The 20,492-nt window shown below is 41.0% G+C and overlaps 1 protein-coding gene across 5 annotated transcripts in view; it reads left to right on the top strand.

The window, feature by feature from the left end:
* Positions 1 to 19,277, top strand: part of LOC137380190 (interleukin-17 receptor C-like) — a 69,054-nt gene extending 49,777 nt beyond the window's left edge. For 2 of the 5 annotated variants that reach the window (XM_068051964.1, XM_068051963.1), the window contains 7 exons: positions 948 to 993; positions 2,441 to 2,577; positions 4,237 to 4,287; positions 7,013 to 7,070; positions 8,285 to 8,380; positions 12,806 to 12,859; positions 16,712 to 19,274. In XM_068051964.1, coding sequence (XP_067908065.1) covers positions 948 to 993; positions 2,441 to 2,577; positions 4,237 to 4,287; positions 7,013 to 7,070; positions 8,285 to 8,380; positions 12,806 to 12,859; positions 16,712 to 17,412 — 1,143 coding nt within the window. In that variant the 3' untranslated portion in view covers positions 17,413 to 19,274. Of the gene's footprint in view, positions 1 to 947; positions 994 to 2,440; positions 2,578 to 4,236; positions 4,288 to 7,012; positions 7,071 to 8,284; positions 8,381 to 12,805; positions 12,860 to 16,711 lie in introns of all 5 variants that reach the window. The other 3 variants (XM_068051961.1, XM_068051959.1, XM_068051962.1) reach the window with 3 other exon arrangements.
* Positions 19,278 to 20,492: the final 1,215 nt, after the last annotated feature.

Genomic DNA, 20,492 nt, shown 5'->3' on the forward strand with positions numbered 1-20,492 from the left:
CATCCTGCAAGTCTTTTGGCTTGTGGGAGGAAACCGGAGCACCCGGAGAAAACCCACGCAGACACAGGGAGAACTTGCAAACTCCACACAGGCAGTACCCAGAATTGAACCCGGGTGGCTGGAGCTGTGAGGCTGTGGTGCTAACCACTGCGCCACCTGTGTCTCAGGTGATCAGAATTGAACACGGTTCTGAAGATGTATTCTACCCAGAGCTGTTTGATCCTTTCTTGCGTTGCACTGTTTAGGCTTTGGATCCAGCATCGCCTCAATTTTAAAATTCCCATTTTTGTTTTCAAATCCCTCCATGGCCTCACCTGTCCCTGTCTCTGTAAACTACTCCAAGAACTCTGCGTTCCTCAGTTCTGGCCTCTTGCCCACCCCTCTATTTTAATCGTTCCACCATTGGCATCCGTAACTTCAGCTGCCCCGGCCCTAAGCTCTGGAATTTTCTCCCTATATCTTTCTGCCTCTCTACCACTTTCTCTTCCTTTGACCAAGCTTTTAGTCATCTGTCCTAATATCTCCTTATGTGGCTTGGTGTCAAATTTTGTTTGATAATGCTCCTGTGAAGCACCTTGGGATGTTTTACCATGTTAAAAGTGCAAGTTGTTGGGTAGGCTTTCATGGGAGGAACATCATCCCTTCATTAAGACATTCTTGTTAAGCAAACAGTGTGCAATGTTTAAATAGTGAATTTCTGCCTGAGTGTGTGCCCCTAAGCCAGCTTTTGTTTACCTCTACAGAGAGAGGAACAGAATGTTGCCCAGTGTACCTGCTCTTTTAATCCCCAAATGGTATTGTAAAATGAATCATTAAACCAAATACTTGACATTCACACGAACCATTAAAAATTGAGTTTATTTACTGTTCTTGGCTTTTATCACATTTTTAAATTATATCTTGTGATTTTGTTTTTCCTTTCTGAATTTGTTTTCTTCTTTGCTTAGATTATCTCTGGAGATCACGTCAATTTTAGTTGCCCTTTTGATGCTGGTGAGTAGAATTTACCTGCTGATAGTTTTTTATTGATAGACTATCTGCCATGTTTTCTAAAGTGTTCTTTATGACACATAAAGGTTTGGATTTACAAGGAGCAATACATTTTATTGGCTGAGATTCAGCTCATTTGCTGCTGAAACCCTCATCCATGCCTTTGTTACCTCTGCTATTCCAACGCTCTCCTGCTCATCTTCCACCCTCCATAAACTTGAGCTCAACTAAAACTCTACTGCCTGTATTCTACCTTGTACCAATTCTGTTCACCCATCCCCCCTGTACTTGCTGATTTACGTTGGCTCCCAGTTGAGCAACATCTCGACTTTAAAATTATCATTTTTTTTTTCAAATTCTTCCGTGGCCTCACTCCTCCCTATCCCTTGCCTTACAGCCCTCTGAGATATCTGTGTTTGTCCAATTCTGGACTCTGGTAACCCGATTTTACTCGCTCTACCATTGGTAGCTGTGCCTTCAGCTGCTTAGGCACTAAACTCTGGAATTCCCTCCCTAAACCTATCTATCTCTCTTTCCTCCTTTTAAACCCTGTTTATAACTTACCTATTTGACCAAGCCCTGATATCACTTTATGTGGCTCTGTGTTAAACTCTTGTAAAGCACCTTGTGACATTTTACTACATTAAAAATCCTATATAAAAGCAAGTTGTTGCTTTTGTTTTAGGTATGCTGCTTTGATAGTACTCAAAAGATGAGGCCCAAAACAGTGAACGATGATTCTTGGACATTTTCCCTCTCAGTTTGATTTTTCTCCAAATCTGCTTTAATTATTTTTGCCTTTCTATTTTTGAGCTGCAATACAGAATACTAGTCTGGTTTTCTCTGACCTATGAGTCATTTATCTTTCCACACAATGAACTTGGACACAAATTTTACAAAATTAAAGGAGAAGCTAGGTAACTACATGAGGGAAAAAGGAATAGAAGAGAATACTGACAGTATGAGTTGAAGTAAGGTGGGAGGAGGCTCATGTGGAGCATAAGCACCTGTTGGGCTAAATGCCCTGCTCCTGGGCCGTAATTAGAATGGAATACTTGTAAAAGGTTAATATCATTAGATACAAAACATGAATAATGTAATAATTTCCAATATGGTACTGTAGCATTCCTCTCTTCTCCAGCAATTTATATTGGACACTGTTTTCTGTTTCGATATTGCACAATTAAAAACAGGTCTTCAGAGATCTCAGCCAGTTTCTATAACTTCATCTGCTTTATGGTGAGATAACACGAAGATAAGGATAGCTGTAAAGAAGCAACCTAACCATGCATTGGAGCAAAGGCCTACTCCTGACTGTCTTATCTCTTTCTGGAGTCAATAACTGTCACGAAAGCAAGTTTGCTGTACATTTAAGTATCGTTAAAATTGTAGACTGATTATTGTACGTATGATGGCTGCTGATATCAACTAATGTTTTTATGTGTCTCAGTCTTATGGAAAGTGGAGTCCAAAGTGATGCAGAGATTTGTTAACGTGACTATATTTCATAGTACAAATAAAATGAACTTCTCGGTCTGTATTGTGAAAGGAGACAAGTGTGAGCATTTTCTGCAGAACATAAAAGAGGTAAGCTAAATTTGTAATGGACAACTCAGTCCTGCTTTGACATGTTTGTAAGCTGAAAAGTCAATGACTGGGTTTTGTTTGAGTTTGTCTTTGTAAAACCGATGGTGTCAATGAAAGCAAGGTGCTAGTTACATTCGAGGAGATTAATGTAAGAGAGAGCGTTTAGGCCTGCAGTGGTCATCGGAGACTGGGACTGCTGATAGCCTCATGGTTTAGATTAGATTTTTTTTTTTAGATTAGAGATACAGCACTGAAACAGGCCCTTCGGCCCACCGAGTCTGTGCCGAACATCAACCACCCATTTATACTAATCCTACACTAATCCCATATTCCCAACAAACATCCCCACCTGTCCTTATATTTCCCTACCACCTACCTATACTGGTGACAATTTATAATGGCCAATTTACCTATCAACCTGCAAGTCTTTTGGCTTGTGGGAGGAAACCGGAGCACCCGGAGGAAACCCACGCAGACACAGGGAGAACTTGCAAACTCCACACAGGCAGTACCCGGAATCGAACCCGGGTCCCTGGAGCTGTGAGGCTGCGGTGCTAACCACTGCGCCACTAGGAAACTAAGCGGACCCACATTTCAGGAGCCTACTAGTGTTACCAGAGAGTAAATGGACACAGACTATCATAAGCTGACCCCTTACCCTAAGAAGTCATGGCATTCAAAAGTGATTTGCTAGGCCAGACAAGCACCCAAGCAAAGTCAATAATTTTGTGTGGAAACTCATGGATGAGTGGTTCTGTTCCAGTGTTTAGCACTAAACTAGAAGATAGTGCCATGTTTTTCTTGTTTCTTTGCTTAGTGTCTATGACATCTTTTTCTCCACATTAATGTACATAATCCTGCAACCTGGGACATGCTCCACAGGCATTTGCTGAAACAGGATTGGGCAAACACCATGAAGCAAGCACTGCTCACGAATTTTCCTGGAACAATGTGATGTGTACAAAGCCAAAGAGAGTCTCACTCACTGATGCCATGAGAAAATGTCATTTTTTTGGTTTTGATTGGTGTACTCTTTTCCCTGTCGATGGGAAAGGGAAGCACATTTTCACTCCATTTCTGAATAGTCTCTGATCTGAATTTAAATCTAGCCTGCACACTCTAAGCTCTCTAAGGGTCTCAGTTGAAAAGGGTTTGGTCAATCTTAACCCAGTTCTTACAGAGATCCATAGTACAAAAATACACAGAATTTGGCAATACATTTCTAACTGAATTCCGTGTGGACATATTGGTAACTGGTGTGGCAAAGCTGGTGTTCTATGAGGCAGAGGTTAAGCCATAATACTGGATAAGTCATGGGAGTTGTACTTAATCTGACCGTGCTATAACTTGGGAGTTCATGATACTGACAACAAATGTCTAAAATGGAAAACCAATTCCATTCCCTAGCTGTGATATCCCTCATCTTCAGCAAAAAAAAAATCACCCCCAAAAATTGTACATTTATGAACAGTCACTATTGATTATTCTGTACCAATATTATTTGCTGCAGAATATTCCATATGTGGTAAGCGAGAGTTCCTCCATTCAGAAATGACCAATTATGGGTTCTTTCAAGTTGTATGAAATTGGATATTTTTTGCAATCTAGTTTGTCTTTGTGGCTGTTACTAATCTCAGTTCTCTTCCACGGTTAATACAGATTAACCAGCAGATGAAGCAATTGGACCTTGTTTCACAGGAGTGCTTTCAGGTTGGTGTATTTGTTGAACTGAATTTCTCTTAAAACTGACCGGAATAGTTTGAAAAGTATATTAAAGGATACATGGACTGCCTGGTTTAGAACTGAATGAGTCAGATGATTGGAGCACCATAGTTGGCCTCAGCAACTTTGGATTAGGGAAGTGGTTGGGAGAAAAATCAACCAGTGTTCTTATTTTTCATCACTATCGACTGCGAGTGTTTGGAAGTTAGGTGAGGACAGGAATGGTCTTGCCTGTGATGTTTTCTACTGCCAATGACCACTAAAAGGCTCACACTGGGAGAATAACCACTTGGTCAATGTACCAGTGTTTTGCTGGTGTCAGAGGTTCCATACCTCGGCATATCTCAGCACCTTCAGAAGGTAGGAAAGGAGCAAAAATGTGAATCAGAAACGAGAGACTGCTGTTAGAAAGTCACCTTTTTATTCTGTAGATAGATAAGATCTGCACTACAGAAAATATAGTTCCCATTTCTTTATTGGGTCAGTAACATGAAAGGGTCCAGGTAGTGCAGTCTTCCTGGACCCAACCTACCTTATCCCTTGGAGATTTGAGTTATTCCAGTAAAAGTCTTTGAGTTTTTGCCCCGTGAATTTAATTTCTACAATTAACCTCTTCAATATAATGCTCTCCCCAAACCTCAGGAAGAATTTCAATCAGTAATTTGCTTGTGCCTGAAAATTGTGATTATGATGCATAAATCCTCTGCTACCAACATGGACAGAGAAAGATTTGTTTTTAATATCAATTTCCTGGTATTTGTTAGGTCTGGGTACTTCTGGTGTAGTCTAATAAGGCTGAACAGTAGCAGCATCTCTTCGTCTGAGTAAAAGAAAGCAAGAAGGAACTTGTATTTATATGAGCTGCTGAAACTGTATATTCTTCTATCTAGTGTGACTGTGCAGAAACAATCTTATCATCCTCCATATCTCCTCTCTTATAATCTCAGAGGAAACATAAGGCAGAATCTTCCCAGCCCCATGGAGGTAGCTTTGGAGGTGATTGGAGGGGCGGTGGGGGGGGGGGGGGGGGGTGGAAATTAGATATTTGCATGTCGAGAAGGCTTCCCGATGCTGTCCCGCCTCCGGGCATGTTTCCCAGGACGGGTTGCCACAGGAATCGGCAATCTGCTCCACGGAGGCAGGCAGCCAATTATGCCAATTAAGGCCCTACTTAGGGGCAAGTTTCAGATGCCATTGGCATTTTCCTGTTGAGTCTGGAGGCCGGCAGCAATTTGGAGGCAGCCTCCCAGTGACATTCCAGAGGGCTATCGGTGCCTGCTCTCTAACTGGCCCAAGGAATGAGCCGCAAGAATGAAAAGGCCGCAGCCAGCCAAAACCATTCCGGTGGGAGGGGGATTTTCCCTCCGAATTGATGTCTTTAAGAGCTGTGGGCCTTCCTAATTTAAAAAAAAATTTAAGCAGGCTTCTGAGAGTGCCTGCATTTTGAGGCACCCTTGCACTCCCTGCCTTCCTCATCAATGCCCACCTCTCCCGGTGGTGCTGCCGTCTGTCCAGTGCTGTGGGCCCTTCTGTTGGGCCTTCTGCCTCAGGAACCCTCCCGCCATCCTTAATTAGATGATGAATGTGAAGGCGGCCTGTTAATTGGCCACCTTCCATAAGATTGTCTCGGAGGGTGAACTGGAGAAACGAGTGGGGTCGGGACCTGCAATTGATCCCGACACCTGTAATGTTGATGAGATTCTGTCCATACAGTCAGCAACGCTATGGCATTATCATTCTAGGTAATAGAGAAAAGGAAATCGTATGTTTTTAAAAACTGATAGATTTCAGTAAACTCTTAACATGGTGAAACTCCTGCCCTCAGTCGGAACTGTGTGTTGCTACATTCCAGAAAAATCTAGCTCGTAACCTCAATGTTGTATCATATTTTGTTGCTTTCCTTGCACAATGAAGTCAGCAGACATGAGTGAAGATGATACCACCCTTTGTAGCAAACTCAACGGCACTACTTAATTACAACAATGTTTTGTAATATCTTGCCTTCCTTGCTTGGAAATCTGGCTACATGCAGCCACTGAGCATAAAGAAAGTAAACTGCCACAAACTGCAGAAAGGGAAGGGGAGGGAGCGAGAAAAGGACAAAGGACTGCACTGAAGTTTAAGCCAGGATTAAGTGCATTCTGGACTTGAATTTGCATTCATGACCTTCAGACTCAGAGATGAGTCAACTACTGAGCCAAGGCTGAGGAGGATAAACTACTGAAACTTAAAATATTTTTTAAATGAGGTGGAGCTGACCTTTAAAACTTCAGGATCTGATCTGAATGATAGTACTAAAATATTGTTAAGCAACAAACAAAACTACTATTGTTTCCTGATTGAAAAGGATTAAAATACATTTTCACCAAGGTTGATGGGCCACTACTGTAGCTATTCCGGCATAAAAAGAATCTGTATTGCATGTCATTGTATCCTCAGGATATTTTACAAGCACTTTACAAACAATGGATTACTTCTGAAGTGCAGTCACTGCTACTAGTTAGGCAAACGGGGCAGACAATTTTGCACACAATAAGGTCCCACAAACAGCATCAATGAATGACCAGATGGCCTGATTTCTTTTGTTGATTTTGGGTTGATGGAGCAATTTAGGCCACCAGGGATCTTCTGCTCTCCTCCGAAGAGAATGGTTGGCCAAGGCAACCTTTATCAACTCATGGCTAGCTGATCTAATACACTTTGTATCTTTCAGGTCTGGCGATCAGATGTGAACTTTTCACCCAGAATCACCATCTGTCCCTTTGATATGTGTATGTATTGTATAATTTATTAATAACCTAATGAGATCTTATTGCATTAAACATAAATTCGGCTATTCTTACTGCAAGCATCAATTTGTCCATACGTAGTGACCAAACTGTCACAGCCAGTCATGCATGCACACAGATGTGTGGGTGTACCTACCCCACACGGACTGCAATGGTTCAAGAAGGCAGCTCACCACCACCTTCTCAAGGGAAATTAGGGATGGACAATAAATGCTGCCCTAGCCAGCGATGCCCACATCCCATGAACAAATAAAAAAAAACCCAGAAAAAACAGATATTGGAATCATGCTAAGTCAGCCTACATTAAAAACACCCGCATTTTGTGGGTATAACTGAGGGAGAGGGTCACACAGGACATTCTTGCATGACTATGGCTTCAGGTAAAAGTTCTTTTATGTCTCCTGGGTATGCAAGTAGGTACATTAAATGAACAATGCCAGTAAACATATTTGGATCTAATTCTCGCACCCACCCACCCCCCCCCCCACCACTTCCAAATTTCATCTAACTAATGAAGCAGAGATAATCTTTTACCCCAATTCTCTCTCATTTTTTGTTCCTCTCTTCTGTGGAAGCACTGGAGCTGCTGAATGCAATTGCATGTTTCCAGCAGTCTGCTGGTACCTTCCTTTTGAAAGCAATATTAATGTATGAGTATAGGTGGCGTCCAGAGGATTTTAACCACAATAGGTATCACAACCAGGGCCAATCCTGTTCTCAGTTGCTGTTCACATATGTGTGCTTTGCAACAGGTTTCATTACATTGAAATCAGGAGCAGAAACTTTGAATTGGCACTGATACAAACTCTGGTGCATTTTTGCTGCCCTGACTGATCTCTGATATAGAATAAAGTGGGGATCAAACCTAGCACCTTCCTTGTATATTCAGTGCTGCTCTATGCAATGCATTTATTCACCAAGCCATCACAGGTACTACTTTCATTTCTAAACTTCCCTGCCTGATAAGCCTCTACTTGGAGGTACAGTTAATGCCTCATTACTCCGTAGTTATAGCAACCCCAGTCAGTGCATTCAACCTTTATTAATTTGACAGTGTTGCTCACCTATTGCACAATGAGTGGAGTGGGGTGGGGGTGGTCACTATGATTTCATAATGTAAAGTGACCTTTATTGTTGTCAATATCTATTCCTACCAATTCATTGAAGATTTGCTGATGCCTTGTTTATGTTTGCAGATGCCAGAGTACGATGGGCTCCATTACTAATATTATTTCTAACACTTGCTCTAATTGTGATTGTCACAATTACTGTCAAGAAACAGATACTAAAAGGTAAGGAAGGCATTTGCAATCTTTAGTCTAGACACGACGATTAGAAGTTTAAAAGTATTCAGTATAAATGTAAAACATTGCTGACAGGTATGAGCAGAGCAGCACTTTCACCCATAGGTTTGAGTCCCATGGCAGGGTTTAAGAAACGAGTGCAGTACTGAAGAGCACTGCATTATTGGAAGTGCCGTCCTTTTGATGAGCTTCTAAATTGAAGTCCTGTCTATCTGTTCATGTGGACATTGAAATTGTCATGGTGCTAACTGAAGAAGAGCAGGGTATTTTCCCAGTGTTTTCTGATGAAGGGTCACTGACCTGAAACGTTAACTCTGCTTCTCTCTCCACAGTTGCTGCCAGACCTGCTGAGTATTTTCAGCACTTTTTGCTTTTATTTGTGTTTTCCCAGTATCTTGGCAAACGTTCTTTCCTCAACAAAGATCACCAAAAAAATCAGATTTACTGGACATTTTATTGCTGTTCATAGGACATAGCTGAAAAAGAATAGCCGCCATGCGGCACTTACATAACAAAAGCCATTACACTCGAAATAATTAATTGCGTGAATCATTTGAGACTTGGTAAGACAAATATATATACAAAATCTTCTATCTGAGTACACATCCAGTCATCTTTTTCATTATAAATTCCTATGTCCACATTTATAATGGAAATTGCCAGTGTCCCAAATTATACACAGCTGAGTGGAGGCACCAGCGCCACCACTGGTGGGATGGTCATTACAGCATGGCAAGTTTCTGTTATAAATGTGGACATAAAATAATTTATAAATGGAAAGGAAAATAAGGACAGAATGTATGACTTTAAAATGGGGATTAAATTAGGTTTCTGTATGCTGGAACAATCATCCCCTGCCCTCTAACCTTGATTCACCTAAAAACTGCGTATGGTTTTGGCTGCCCACATGGTATGGAAGATTCTTTAGTATGTATAAAATATATTATATTTGGGCATTACCATTCTGTCGTGCTTCTACATGACATCTGGATTGGATTTTTTCAATATAAAGCTATTGGTCACACAGGCATGACTGCAGTTGCATACATCTATGACTGACAGTGTCACTCATGGCTCAGTGGTTTGTGGGTTCAAGTCCCACTATAGTGTCACACACAGCAGAAGTGCGATGATACAACAGTCGTGGACTAACTCTGAAGAGTTACGAAAAATGGACTTTGTCTTTTAAAAATGAACCTTTATTTTAAAAAGTGGATAATGGTCCAAAATGGCTGCCAAATAAAAAGAGATTGGCCTTTTGTGTATTCAAGCTGTCTGACAAAGACAAATGACAAATCTTCAAAGCTAAGAGGTGTTAATTGAACCCATCGTACACCCATCCTAAAACATTCCAGAATTGAATGTTTTCTTCTGAAAAAAAGGTGTGAAGTAGCCACGTCCTGGGCCATTGTACGATCACCACGGGGAAGAAACCAGAGCATCTCCTAACACGAGGTGAGAAGTAACAGCTTTACCTTAAAAAAGACAGCCAGAGAGAGAGAGAGAGAAAAGCAACATCCTAACAGCTTGTGTTCCAGCCAAGCCAGAAAGCACTCCAGCCCTACTACAGAATCCTACATCTACCTTATACAGCAGTGAAAGCTAGAAGTAACCCAACGTCTTCAACAGAACCCTCAATCAAGAGAAAAATCTACAATCATCTCAAGCCTGCATCCATCGAGAACTTGCCTTCCAAGAGAATTCAATGGGTTTATCATAACCTTCCCCCTACCCCCCCCCCCCCCCCCCCACTAAAAGTTACCCTCCTTTTTCCCTTCTCTATCTGTCTCTTGTGTGTGCGTGGATGTGTGTGTGGGTGAATGTGTGTGTGTGTGGGTGCAAGCGAATGCGTGAGTGGATGCGGTTGTGACAATTTCAGGATAAGGCATAGTGATCAATAAAAAATTGACTTTTTTTTTAAACCTGCAAGAAAACCTGTTGCTGTCTGTTTATTTGAAAAATAAAACACCAAGGGTTTAAACTCTATTACAAATACACTTGCTGCGGTCAAGTGGGGAGTTGAATAGTGGGAACCATCCACATCGCACCATGTGGCTGTAACAAGAGACTTGAGCACAACATCTAGGCTGACACTCCAATGCAGTACTGAGGGAGTGCTGCACTGTCAGAGATGCTGTCTTTCAGATAAAATGTTAAACCAGGGCCCCCTGTAAACTTTCACATGGATGTGACACAATTTCGAAAATGAGTGGGGGAGCTCTCCTTGGTGTCCTGACCAATACTTAGCCTTCAACAAATTCACGAAAATTGATTATCTGGTCATTTAACTCTTTGCTGTCTGTAGGACCTCGCTGGGCACAAATTGGCTGCTGCATTTCCCATGCGAAACCAGTGACTACACTTCAAAAGTATTTATTTGGCTGTAAAGTACTTTGGGATGTCCCGAAGTTATGAAATACGCTATATAAATGCTTTCTTACAATTAGATGCAGCTTCATAAGTTAAAAAAACTGTAAATCCCCATACTTATAATTGAGGGAAATTCACTTTGCCTTTACTTGTTTGCTTAGAACACTATAGTGTGTATATGTGTATCGGATTTTAAACATACAGATAAGTAATTCAAACATGAGCATTAGTAGTTCACCGTGCTCAGCCTAAATGAGTAAATGCTAGGATTGTCATCCCAATTCTTAATGTAAACCGGGGCAGATAGTTGACAGCATTCAGTCTAAACCATACAATTAAATAAAAGTCAATGGGTTTTGAAAACCAGATGAAAGGTAAGTATTAGAACACACTGTGGAGTGTGCCTATTGTTGACCCTATCTTTAGTGTATATGTTATGGTTCTCTATATCCCTTCCAACCTCAAATCTGCTCTGTACATGTTGAGAGTGTGGTGAACTCTGCCCTGTCTGTGTTGTCCTCCAGTCCCCTCTAATTGTTGACTATATCTACACAATACATAGTGCTGCTTTCTAACAAGGTTAGAGAGAGAAAGAACCATAGAACCACAGAAAAATTGCAGCACAGAAGGAGGCCATTTAGCCTGTCATGTCCGTGCCGGCTAAAAAAAACTAGCTGCTCAATCTAATCCCACCTTCCAGCACCTGGTCCATAGCCTTGCAGGTTACAGCACTTCAGGTGCATGTCCAGGTACCTTTTAAAAGAATTGAGGGTTTCTGCCTCCACCACCATTCCTGGCAGTGAATTCCAGACACCCACCACCCTCTGGGTGAAAAAGTTTCTCCTCATGTCCCCTCTAATCCTTCTACCAATCACATTAAATCTGTGCCCCCTGGTAATTGGCCTTTCCACTAGGGGAAACAGGTCCTTCCTGTCTATTCTATCTAGGCCCCTCATAATTCTGTACACCTCAATTAAGTCACCCCTCAACCTCCTCTGTTCTAAGGAAAACAACCCTAGCCTATCCAATCTTCCGTCATAGCTGCAACGTTCGTGCACTGGCAACATTCTTGTCCATCTTCTCTGCACTCTCTCCAGAGCAACTATGTCCTTCCTGTAATACGGTGACCAGAACAGTATGCAATACTCCAACTGTGGCCTAATCAGCATTTTATACAGTTCCAGGATTACATCCCTGCTTTTGTATTCTATACCTTAGCCAATAAAGGAAAGCAATCCATATGCCTTCTTCACCACTCTATCTACCTGTCCTGCCACATTCAGGGACCTGTGGACATGCACTCCAAGATCTCTCACTTCTTCTACCCCTCTCCATATCCTCCAGTTTATTGTGTATTCCCTCATTTTATTTGCCCTCACCAAGTGCATTACCTCACACTTCTCCAGATTGAATTCCATTTGCCACTTTTCCGTCCGCTCAACCAAACCATTGATATAATTCTGGAGTCTACAGTCACCCCCTGTTCACTATCAACTGCACGACCAATTTTTGTGTCATCAGCAAATTTCCCAATCATGCCTCCCAGATTTAAGTCCAAATCATTAATATACCACAAACAGCAAGGGAGCCAACACTGAGCCCTGTGGAACACCACTGGAAACAGCTTTCCATTCACAAACATCTGTCGACAACTACCCTTTGTTTCCTGTCACTGAGCCAATTTTGGATCCAAACTGTCACATTTCCCTGTATCCCACAGGCTTTCATTGTACTGACCAGTCTGTCATTCGGGACCTTGTCAAATGACTTACTAAAATCCATGTTTTTTACTACAATGTCTACATCATCCCTTTCCTTTGTGAAGACAGTGACAAAAAACTCATTAAGAACCCTGCCCACATCATCTGCATTCACGTGTAAGTTCCCAGTAAGAAAGATCCATATTATGAATAATTAGCATGAATCCTGCCTGTATCATACATATTGCTATTTTCTAAACCCATCGCAAGTCTGCTTATATTCAGTATTTATTGCTACTTTCTTGACTGCTACCTTAACCCAGATCCTGCTTTGTTCCTACAGGTTGCATAGAGGTGATCAAATGGGATTACAATGTAGCAGCTCCTACAGTTGCAGGTAAATGTTTACAGTGGGTAACAGAAATAGCCATTTTTGTTTGCTAGTCTGGGCTTGAATCGTGTCGAGGCATATGGTGCTTGGTTACATTGTAGATGTCCGATTGGTTGAATAAGAGAAACATTAGCGAGTAACCGCCACCAAATTGCAACTGAAAGAGTGCCAGTGCTCATGCAGTGCAAATGTCATTGTGCTGTGTTTATCAGATAGTATTGTGTTCCTGTCCAACTGATCCTCTAAGTTGCAAGGTGGACCCAAAGCCTAGTAATTTTAAGAGCAAGGGTCACCCACTCTAAATTACACATTTGATCATCTCAGTGGCTGGGTTTAGTTAGATTTTAGCCAAGCTGTCAGACAGGGCACTCCACAATGTGTTCTATGCAATATGTGTCAATCTCGATCAGAACACCAAACTCCTACTGCACTGCAGACGTGTATACCAAACCACCAAGCAGTACTCTTGTAAGAAGTACTAAATTCAAGCCACTGGGAGAAGGGTTCATGACTATGAAGTATTGTTTTGATCGGAGAAAGATATTGATTCTTGGTTTAAGTTTGTACAATAATGGATAGAAGGAACAAAGCCTTAGCAATTGGGAATTATTGGTTCATCCTGGTGCTCACTATTAATAATCCTTGACTCTAAAGAAATTCTCATATGTATCAAACCATTGTTTACAGTTGCCACATATGAGAACACAGTTGTTTCATTCCCTGACAAACACAGGAATGCACAAAGCTGGAAAAGACCAATTGACCATCTGGCCAGTCCCAGTTTGTAGAAAACATCATATCTTGCAGTATCTCCCATTCCCCTCTGTCATTTTCCCCCCAAATACCTTATGCATTTATCCCTTCAATTTTCTAATAAAATCACACCCCATTGCCTATGTTGGCAGTCCATTCCATACGTTCATCCCCTTCACAAGAAGTAACCTAATCCATCTTTTCATAGTACTATCGATAGTGCTATCAAGCGGCACTTGCTCAGCAATAACCTGCTTACTGATGCTCAGTTTGGGTTCCGCCAGGGCCACTCAGCTCCTGACCTCATTACAACCTTGGTCCAAACATAGACAAAAGAGCTGAACCCCAGAGGTGATGTGAGAGTGACTGCCCTTGACATCAAGACAGCATTTGACCAAGTATGGCGTCAAAGAGGCCTAGCAAAACTGGAGTCAGTGGGAATCAGGAGGAAAACTCTCAGCTGGTTGGAGTCATACCTAGCATAAAGGAAAATGTTTGTAGTTGTTGGAGGTCAATCATCTCAGTCCCAGGACATTACCGCAGGAGTTCCTCAGGGTAGTGTCCTAGGCCCAACCATCTTCAGTTCCTTTATCAATGACCTTCCCTCCATCATAAGGTCAGAAGTGGGGATGTTCGCTGATGATTGCACAATGTTCAACACCATTCGCGACTCCTCAGATACTGAAGCAGCCTGTGTCCATATGCAGCAAGACCTGGACAACATCTAGGCTTGGCCTGTTAAGTGGCAAGTAACATTCATACCACACAAGTGCCAGGCAATGACATCTCAAACAAGAGAGATTCTAACCATCTCCCCTTGACATTCAATGGCATTACCATCATTGAATCCCCCACTATCAACATCCTGGGGTCACCATTGACCAGAAATTGAACTGGACCAGCCACATAAATATTGTGGCTCCAAGAACAGGTCAGAGGCTGGAAATTCTGTGGTGAGTAACTCACCGTCTGTCTCCTCAATGCCTGCCTACCATCTACAAGGCACAAGTTAGGAGTGTGATGGAATACTGTCCACTTGCCTGGATGAGTGCAGCTCCAACAACACTCAAGAAGCTCGACACCATCCAGGACAAAGCAGCCTATTTGATTGGCACCCCATCCACAAACATTCACTCCCTGCACCACTGACACAAGTTGGCAGCAGTGTGTACTATCTACAAGATGAACTGCAGCAACTCACCAAGGCTCTTTCAACAGCACCTTGCAAACCCACGACCTCTTCCACCTAGAAGGGCAAGGGCAGCAGCTGCATGGGAACACCACCACATGCAAGTTCCCCTCCAAGCCAGACACCATCTTGACTTGGAACTATCTCGCCGTTCCTTCACTGTCGCTGGGTCAAAATCCTGGAACTCCCTTCCTAGCAGCACTGTGGGTATACCTAACCCACATGGACTGCAGCGGTTCAAGAAGGCAGCTCACCGCCACCTTCTCAAGGGAAATTAGCAATGGGCAATAAATGCTGGCCTCGTGAGCAATGTCCATAGGGATGGGCAATAAATGCTGGCATAACCAGTGATGCCCACATCCCCAGAACGAATAAAAAAAACTACAACTTGCATTTATACATTGCCTTTAATGAAATAAAACATCCCAAGGCACTTTATGGGAGTATTATGGAACAAAATTCAACACCGAGGCATATAAGGAGCTATTAGGTCAGATGACCATAGGCTTGGTCAAAGAGGTAGGTTTTAAGGAGCATCTTAAAGGAGGAATAAGGGGAAGAGGACAATCAGTCTATCAATATTCTCCATTAAGAGAACTAGCCTGCTGGCAAACTCTCTCCTTTTCATCTAATGCTGGGAGCTTTTGGTCATACCTGCCACATGTAGCACAGTCTTATCTGTTTAAATGCTCCTGCTTTGGTGACACTTCAATGGCTCCACCCCTACTTTTTTTCTCTCATTTTGAAATATAATGAGCAGCATATTTTGACATACACAGAATATTCTCCAACATTTTTGAAATTCTTCCATAAAATGCTATTTTTTTAAACTGCTGTAAATCTTAATTAAGAGTCAGTTTGTAATCCTAACTGGATTTTAAAAAATTAATAGCTGCCAATTTTTCTTCAGTCAGCCATGAAAATGCAGTTTGAAATAAAACTGGTAGTTGTAATACAGTCAAAGACAAGGTGCCAGAATCTGAAAAGTAGATGCTTATATCTAGTGATGTGTATAAATTGTTGAATGAGATAGTTGTTTATGTATTTTATTAATAGAAGTGCAAAATATGTTGACTGTGAAATGAAGGAAAAAGACATAAAAATGACCAGTTACCCTAATTGATAATCTTATTGAGATATAAACTGTATCTGACTACATAGATTGAAAGATTAATACAATAATACCTCATTCTAGCTAAAGTAAAGTCCAAATTTGTGAAAAAGTATGACCTACAATATGTTACAATTTGTAGATACTTGTACAAACAAACCCATGTATTGCAAGATAGAAAATTATTATATGTAAATATAAGTCATAGATTGAGTGTCTGGTATAATCTATCAGAGGGCGAAAGTGTATGGGGAGATTTTCCTGGGTTTAGATATCAGAAAATCATGAGGATCTGAGCATATACCTGGCAGGTTCCTTTACAAGTGCATGCCCAGGGAAATTCGTCCTGACACATATAGGCACAGTTAGTTGCATTCTCACTTCCAAGTCAAAGTGTTTTGAATTCACACTCTAGTACTGAGTACTGACTTGAGTGCATAATCTAGGCTGACACTTCAAACCACTATGGAAGGAGTTCTGCATTGTTAGAGCCCCTTTCTGCCTGCTCAGGTGGACAGAAAAGATCCAACAGCATGGCTGAAAGGTGTCTCAGTGCCATGGCCAACAATTCTACACCATCAAAAATGGATTGTCTGATCATTCATACAACTGTCGCTAATGAGACTTCACTATGCTTATATTGGTCAGCACAATGTCTACATAACGACAGTGGTGGCACTTTCAAAGAATTAATTCTTATACTGTGTTTTGGGCAATTATGAGACTATGATGGCACACTATATAAATGCAATTTTTTTATTTGCATGTCATGGCCAGTAATATTATTATACTTTGCTTTTTCCAGGTTCTCCAATTAACAGGAAGGTCCTCCTTCTGTATTCAGTGGATCACAACCAGTTTGAAACATTGGTTAACACTTTTGCAACTGTCCTGTTTGAATTAAATGTCCAAGTAGCTGTGGATCTATGGAAACGCAGAGAAATGGGTATCCAAGGTCCCCTGCCATGGATCCATTCCCAGAAAAATAAAATTGCAGAAGAAGGTGGAAAAATCCTCATCCTCTTCTCTAAGGGTGCCAGTATGAAATGCAATGAATGGCTCCAGTCCACTGAAGGCACCAAAACCTTACATGACCCATACGATGGATTTATGGCTTCCTTGAACTGTGTTCTTCCTGATATCATGAAAGGAAATGTTTCTGGGATGTATGTTGTTGCGTATTTTGAAGATCTGCTGACCAAGACAGAAATACCAGAGATATTTAATAAAATGCCAATCTACAAGTTGCCATCACAACTTCCTAAGTTCCTCCAAGAGATTGGGGTATCAGCCAACTTCAAACATGTGCAGAAAGCAACCAGCTATCAGTCAACAATTAGGGACCGTCTTAATGGCATCATTAAGGAGTGCCAGCTGTGGGAACAAAATCACTTAACCTGGTGCCAGGACAACTGTAAGTTGGAGGGGACATCTGAAGGGCACCAGGAAAATGAAACAATGATGCAATGTCCACTGATGCAAATGGAGATGCTTTCAATGGTCTGAAGGTTCCATAATGAGAAAACCTTAATGCACTGAGAAATCACTATCCCTTGTTGCTTTGGTTAAAATCCAGGTCACTGCCCAACTGTGAAAGATTGTGGCAAAGGGAAATAGTTGCAAGGCATGTCAAACCAAGAACTGTAACAGTTATTTATTGTTGCCAATGACATTGCAGTACCTTTGAAATGGTAAGGTTGTCACAACTGAAGTGTTTTAAACCAATATTTGGTAACACAGTACTTCCCTGGCATTCTCTTCCAGTTCAAAAATGATAAACAAAAGCTGCAACAAACCTTACAGAACAGAAACAAGAATTCTCTTCACATCACTTTCTGCAGTAATGGAAAATTTTAATGAAATCATAAATGATTTACTACTTTAATGAAGGAACTAAAAAACTGAATGTGTTCATTACCAAAGACTTAGAAATATTCTTTTCAAACCAAGATGTTTCGTCAGGCTGGCCTTTAGGATTTGGACACATTAAACGCATTAGATAATGAAAGCCCCGTACACTCCATGGATCTATGGCACTGCAGCAGAAGTCGATATTACTGGAAAAGACTTCAGGATGACCTTATCCAGTACTCAAACACAATCCCATATAAGTGAATGGGCTGCTTCATTCTTATTCAGGAGACTGAGTAACAATCTCAAGCACTCAGTTATTTTATATCTGTAATCTTTTATGTGTATATATGTGCATCAGTGTAAATACCTTAAACAGTTTGTATACAGTAGGATTATTCTGATACCTCTTGGTTTTACTCACTACAAAGCAGTCACTGAAACAGGAAATGTTAGGAATGGGAAAATCGTATATTGCCCAAGACGCGTATCCTTCTTTTGGTTGAACTTAACCACCTTTTCAACATATCCCTCAATTCAATCTTTCTCCAGAAACCCATCTATTTGTCTTTTGATCCCATCTACATTCGTGGAGCCCATTTGAGTGCACAGCTTGTTTGTCAAAAGAACTTGTTCAGTTTTTCAGTAACATAATTAAACCATTTTTCATTATGATGTTCTGCTGCTTCTCCAAACCTGCTCCCATCCTGGCCTTCAGCAAATTCTCACATGACCCTCGTGATCTACTGCCGTTTCTGCTCCCCACCAAAAGACCATAACAACTGAAATTAAATGACGGTAGCAGTTTGTTTTAGCTCATCGGTTCAATGATCTACAATTGTGTTGAAGTAAACTGCTGCCTGTCACTCTAGAATTGGCCTTTATAGCCACTCCAGGCGTGCTTCACATACCACTAACCACCTCCAGGCGCATATCCATTGTCTCTCGAGATAAGGAGGCCCAAAAGAAGAAACTGCTGCAATTAGCTCTCAGCAATGAAGTCATGTAATGTATTCCCAGTGCAGGGTTCAGAGGACATACTGCACCAGAGGTGGTGGTAGATCAGGAGGATAGGGTGGGAAGCAGCAGCAGATATTCATTTAGGTTAACAGTTCATTTGAGCATTCTGGAAAACATGGGAAGTCATAAGAAATGGATTTCTGTACTGATATTTCATTTGCTTAAGTGGACTATCTTTTGTCAAGTATTTACTTAAGTGAGTTTCACTGCATTTGTTTCACTGACCTGTTAACTTATTCCATATGTATATTTCTGGCTCATTCCTTTGTATGTAAAAAGAACTCCTTGTCCAGTCTAATAAAAGTTTTAAAAGTGTCAAATGAGCAGTCTCTCCAGATTAGGTTTGGAAGATGTTCTTGCACTGGCTACAAGATATCTGAATTATAGAGTACAAGAATACCAACAACTTGCCTTTATATAGCATATTTAACATAGAAAAATGTACTCCATTGGCATTATGGAGCAACTGAAATGATGGCTTGGACAATCAAATCTGCAACTGCTCAAAAACCAATGAGTCTAGAGTACTTTTTCAGTCTTTGAGATTTTTTGATATGGTTTTTTTTGTATTATAAATATAGAGGAATTTTGTCAATTGTATTATGACATTACTTAGATAACACTGAATGAGTGTGCTACAATGACTGGATCACTGAACCATTACCATTTAATTGTACAGAGAAACAGTGGCCACTCTCCATGCATATGCCTGGAGAGTGAATGCAGTTCTACTGGTATAGAGCATCACACCAAAGCTGAATTCTGCCTCCACTCAATGTCCACATACATAAACTTTACATTAACGCACAATGAACAATGATAAGGATTGGGAATCCTGGCTGATTGTTTTAATGGGGGAAGGTTGTGTGATGTGCAAGAGCAGAGGGATTTGCAAGTTCAAATTCATAAGACATTAAAAGCAGTGCTTTTTTAAAGAAAAACTAATGGATACTAGATTTATGGCAAGAGGGAAAGGATATAAAAGTCAAGATGTGCTGGTAAATCTATTGAAAAACTTATTAAGACCATAGTTGCAGTACAGTGTGCAGTTTTGGGCTGGAATGACATTGAGGAACTAGGGAGGGTACTGTGCAGATTCATTAAGATGTTGTCTGATATGAGTTATACAAATATAACTATCTGAAAATTTGCACTGTTTTCATTACGACAGAGAAGCATTCAGGATGATTTGGTAGGAGGTGTTTAAAATTCTGAACATATCGGACAGGATAGACAACTTCTAGCAGTTAACGACTTTATAATGAAGGAGCATAGATGCACGATTAAATGTAAGAGATTTAAAATAGAAAGCAGGAGAAACTTTTTGTTTAAACAGAGGGTTATGGGCCAGTAGAATGCTTTATGGGAATTAGTTTCCGTGTTGTAATTTCTATATAATTCTAGGTAAAAACACAAGGATAATGGACAATCAGTCTGTGTGTACTGGATCCTGCATAATCTATTGATGTCCTTGTACATACTGCATCCTGCATGATCATCAGCTTAGATGCAATAGACCACAACAGTCGGTAGGACCATTTGTCCATACAAACTGGACTCTATGCAGCCTTTCGGATCATTTAACTACATTGTATCTCATCACTGGCACCTTTTTCTCAATTGTGTTACTCTATAAGGGTATCCATATTATGTTTTTCTCAATAATGCAAATCCTCGCTACATAGCACTTCAATTCCCTGCCTCTCCATACATTT

This window comes from Heterodontus francisci, chromosome 19, assembly GCF_036365525.1.
Source record: "Heterodontus francisci isolate sHetFra1 chromosome 19, sHetFra1.hap1, whole genome shotgun sequence".
NCBI classification, from domain to species: domain Eukaryota; kingdom Metazoa; phylum Chordata; class Chondrichthyes; order Heterodontiformes; family Heterodontidae; genus Heterodontus; species Heterodontus francisci.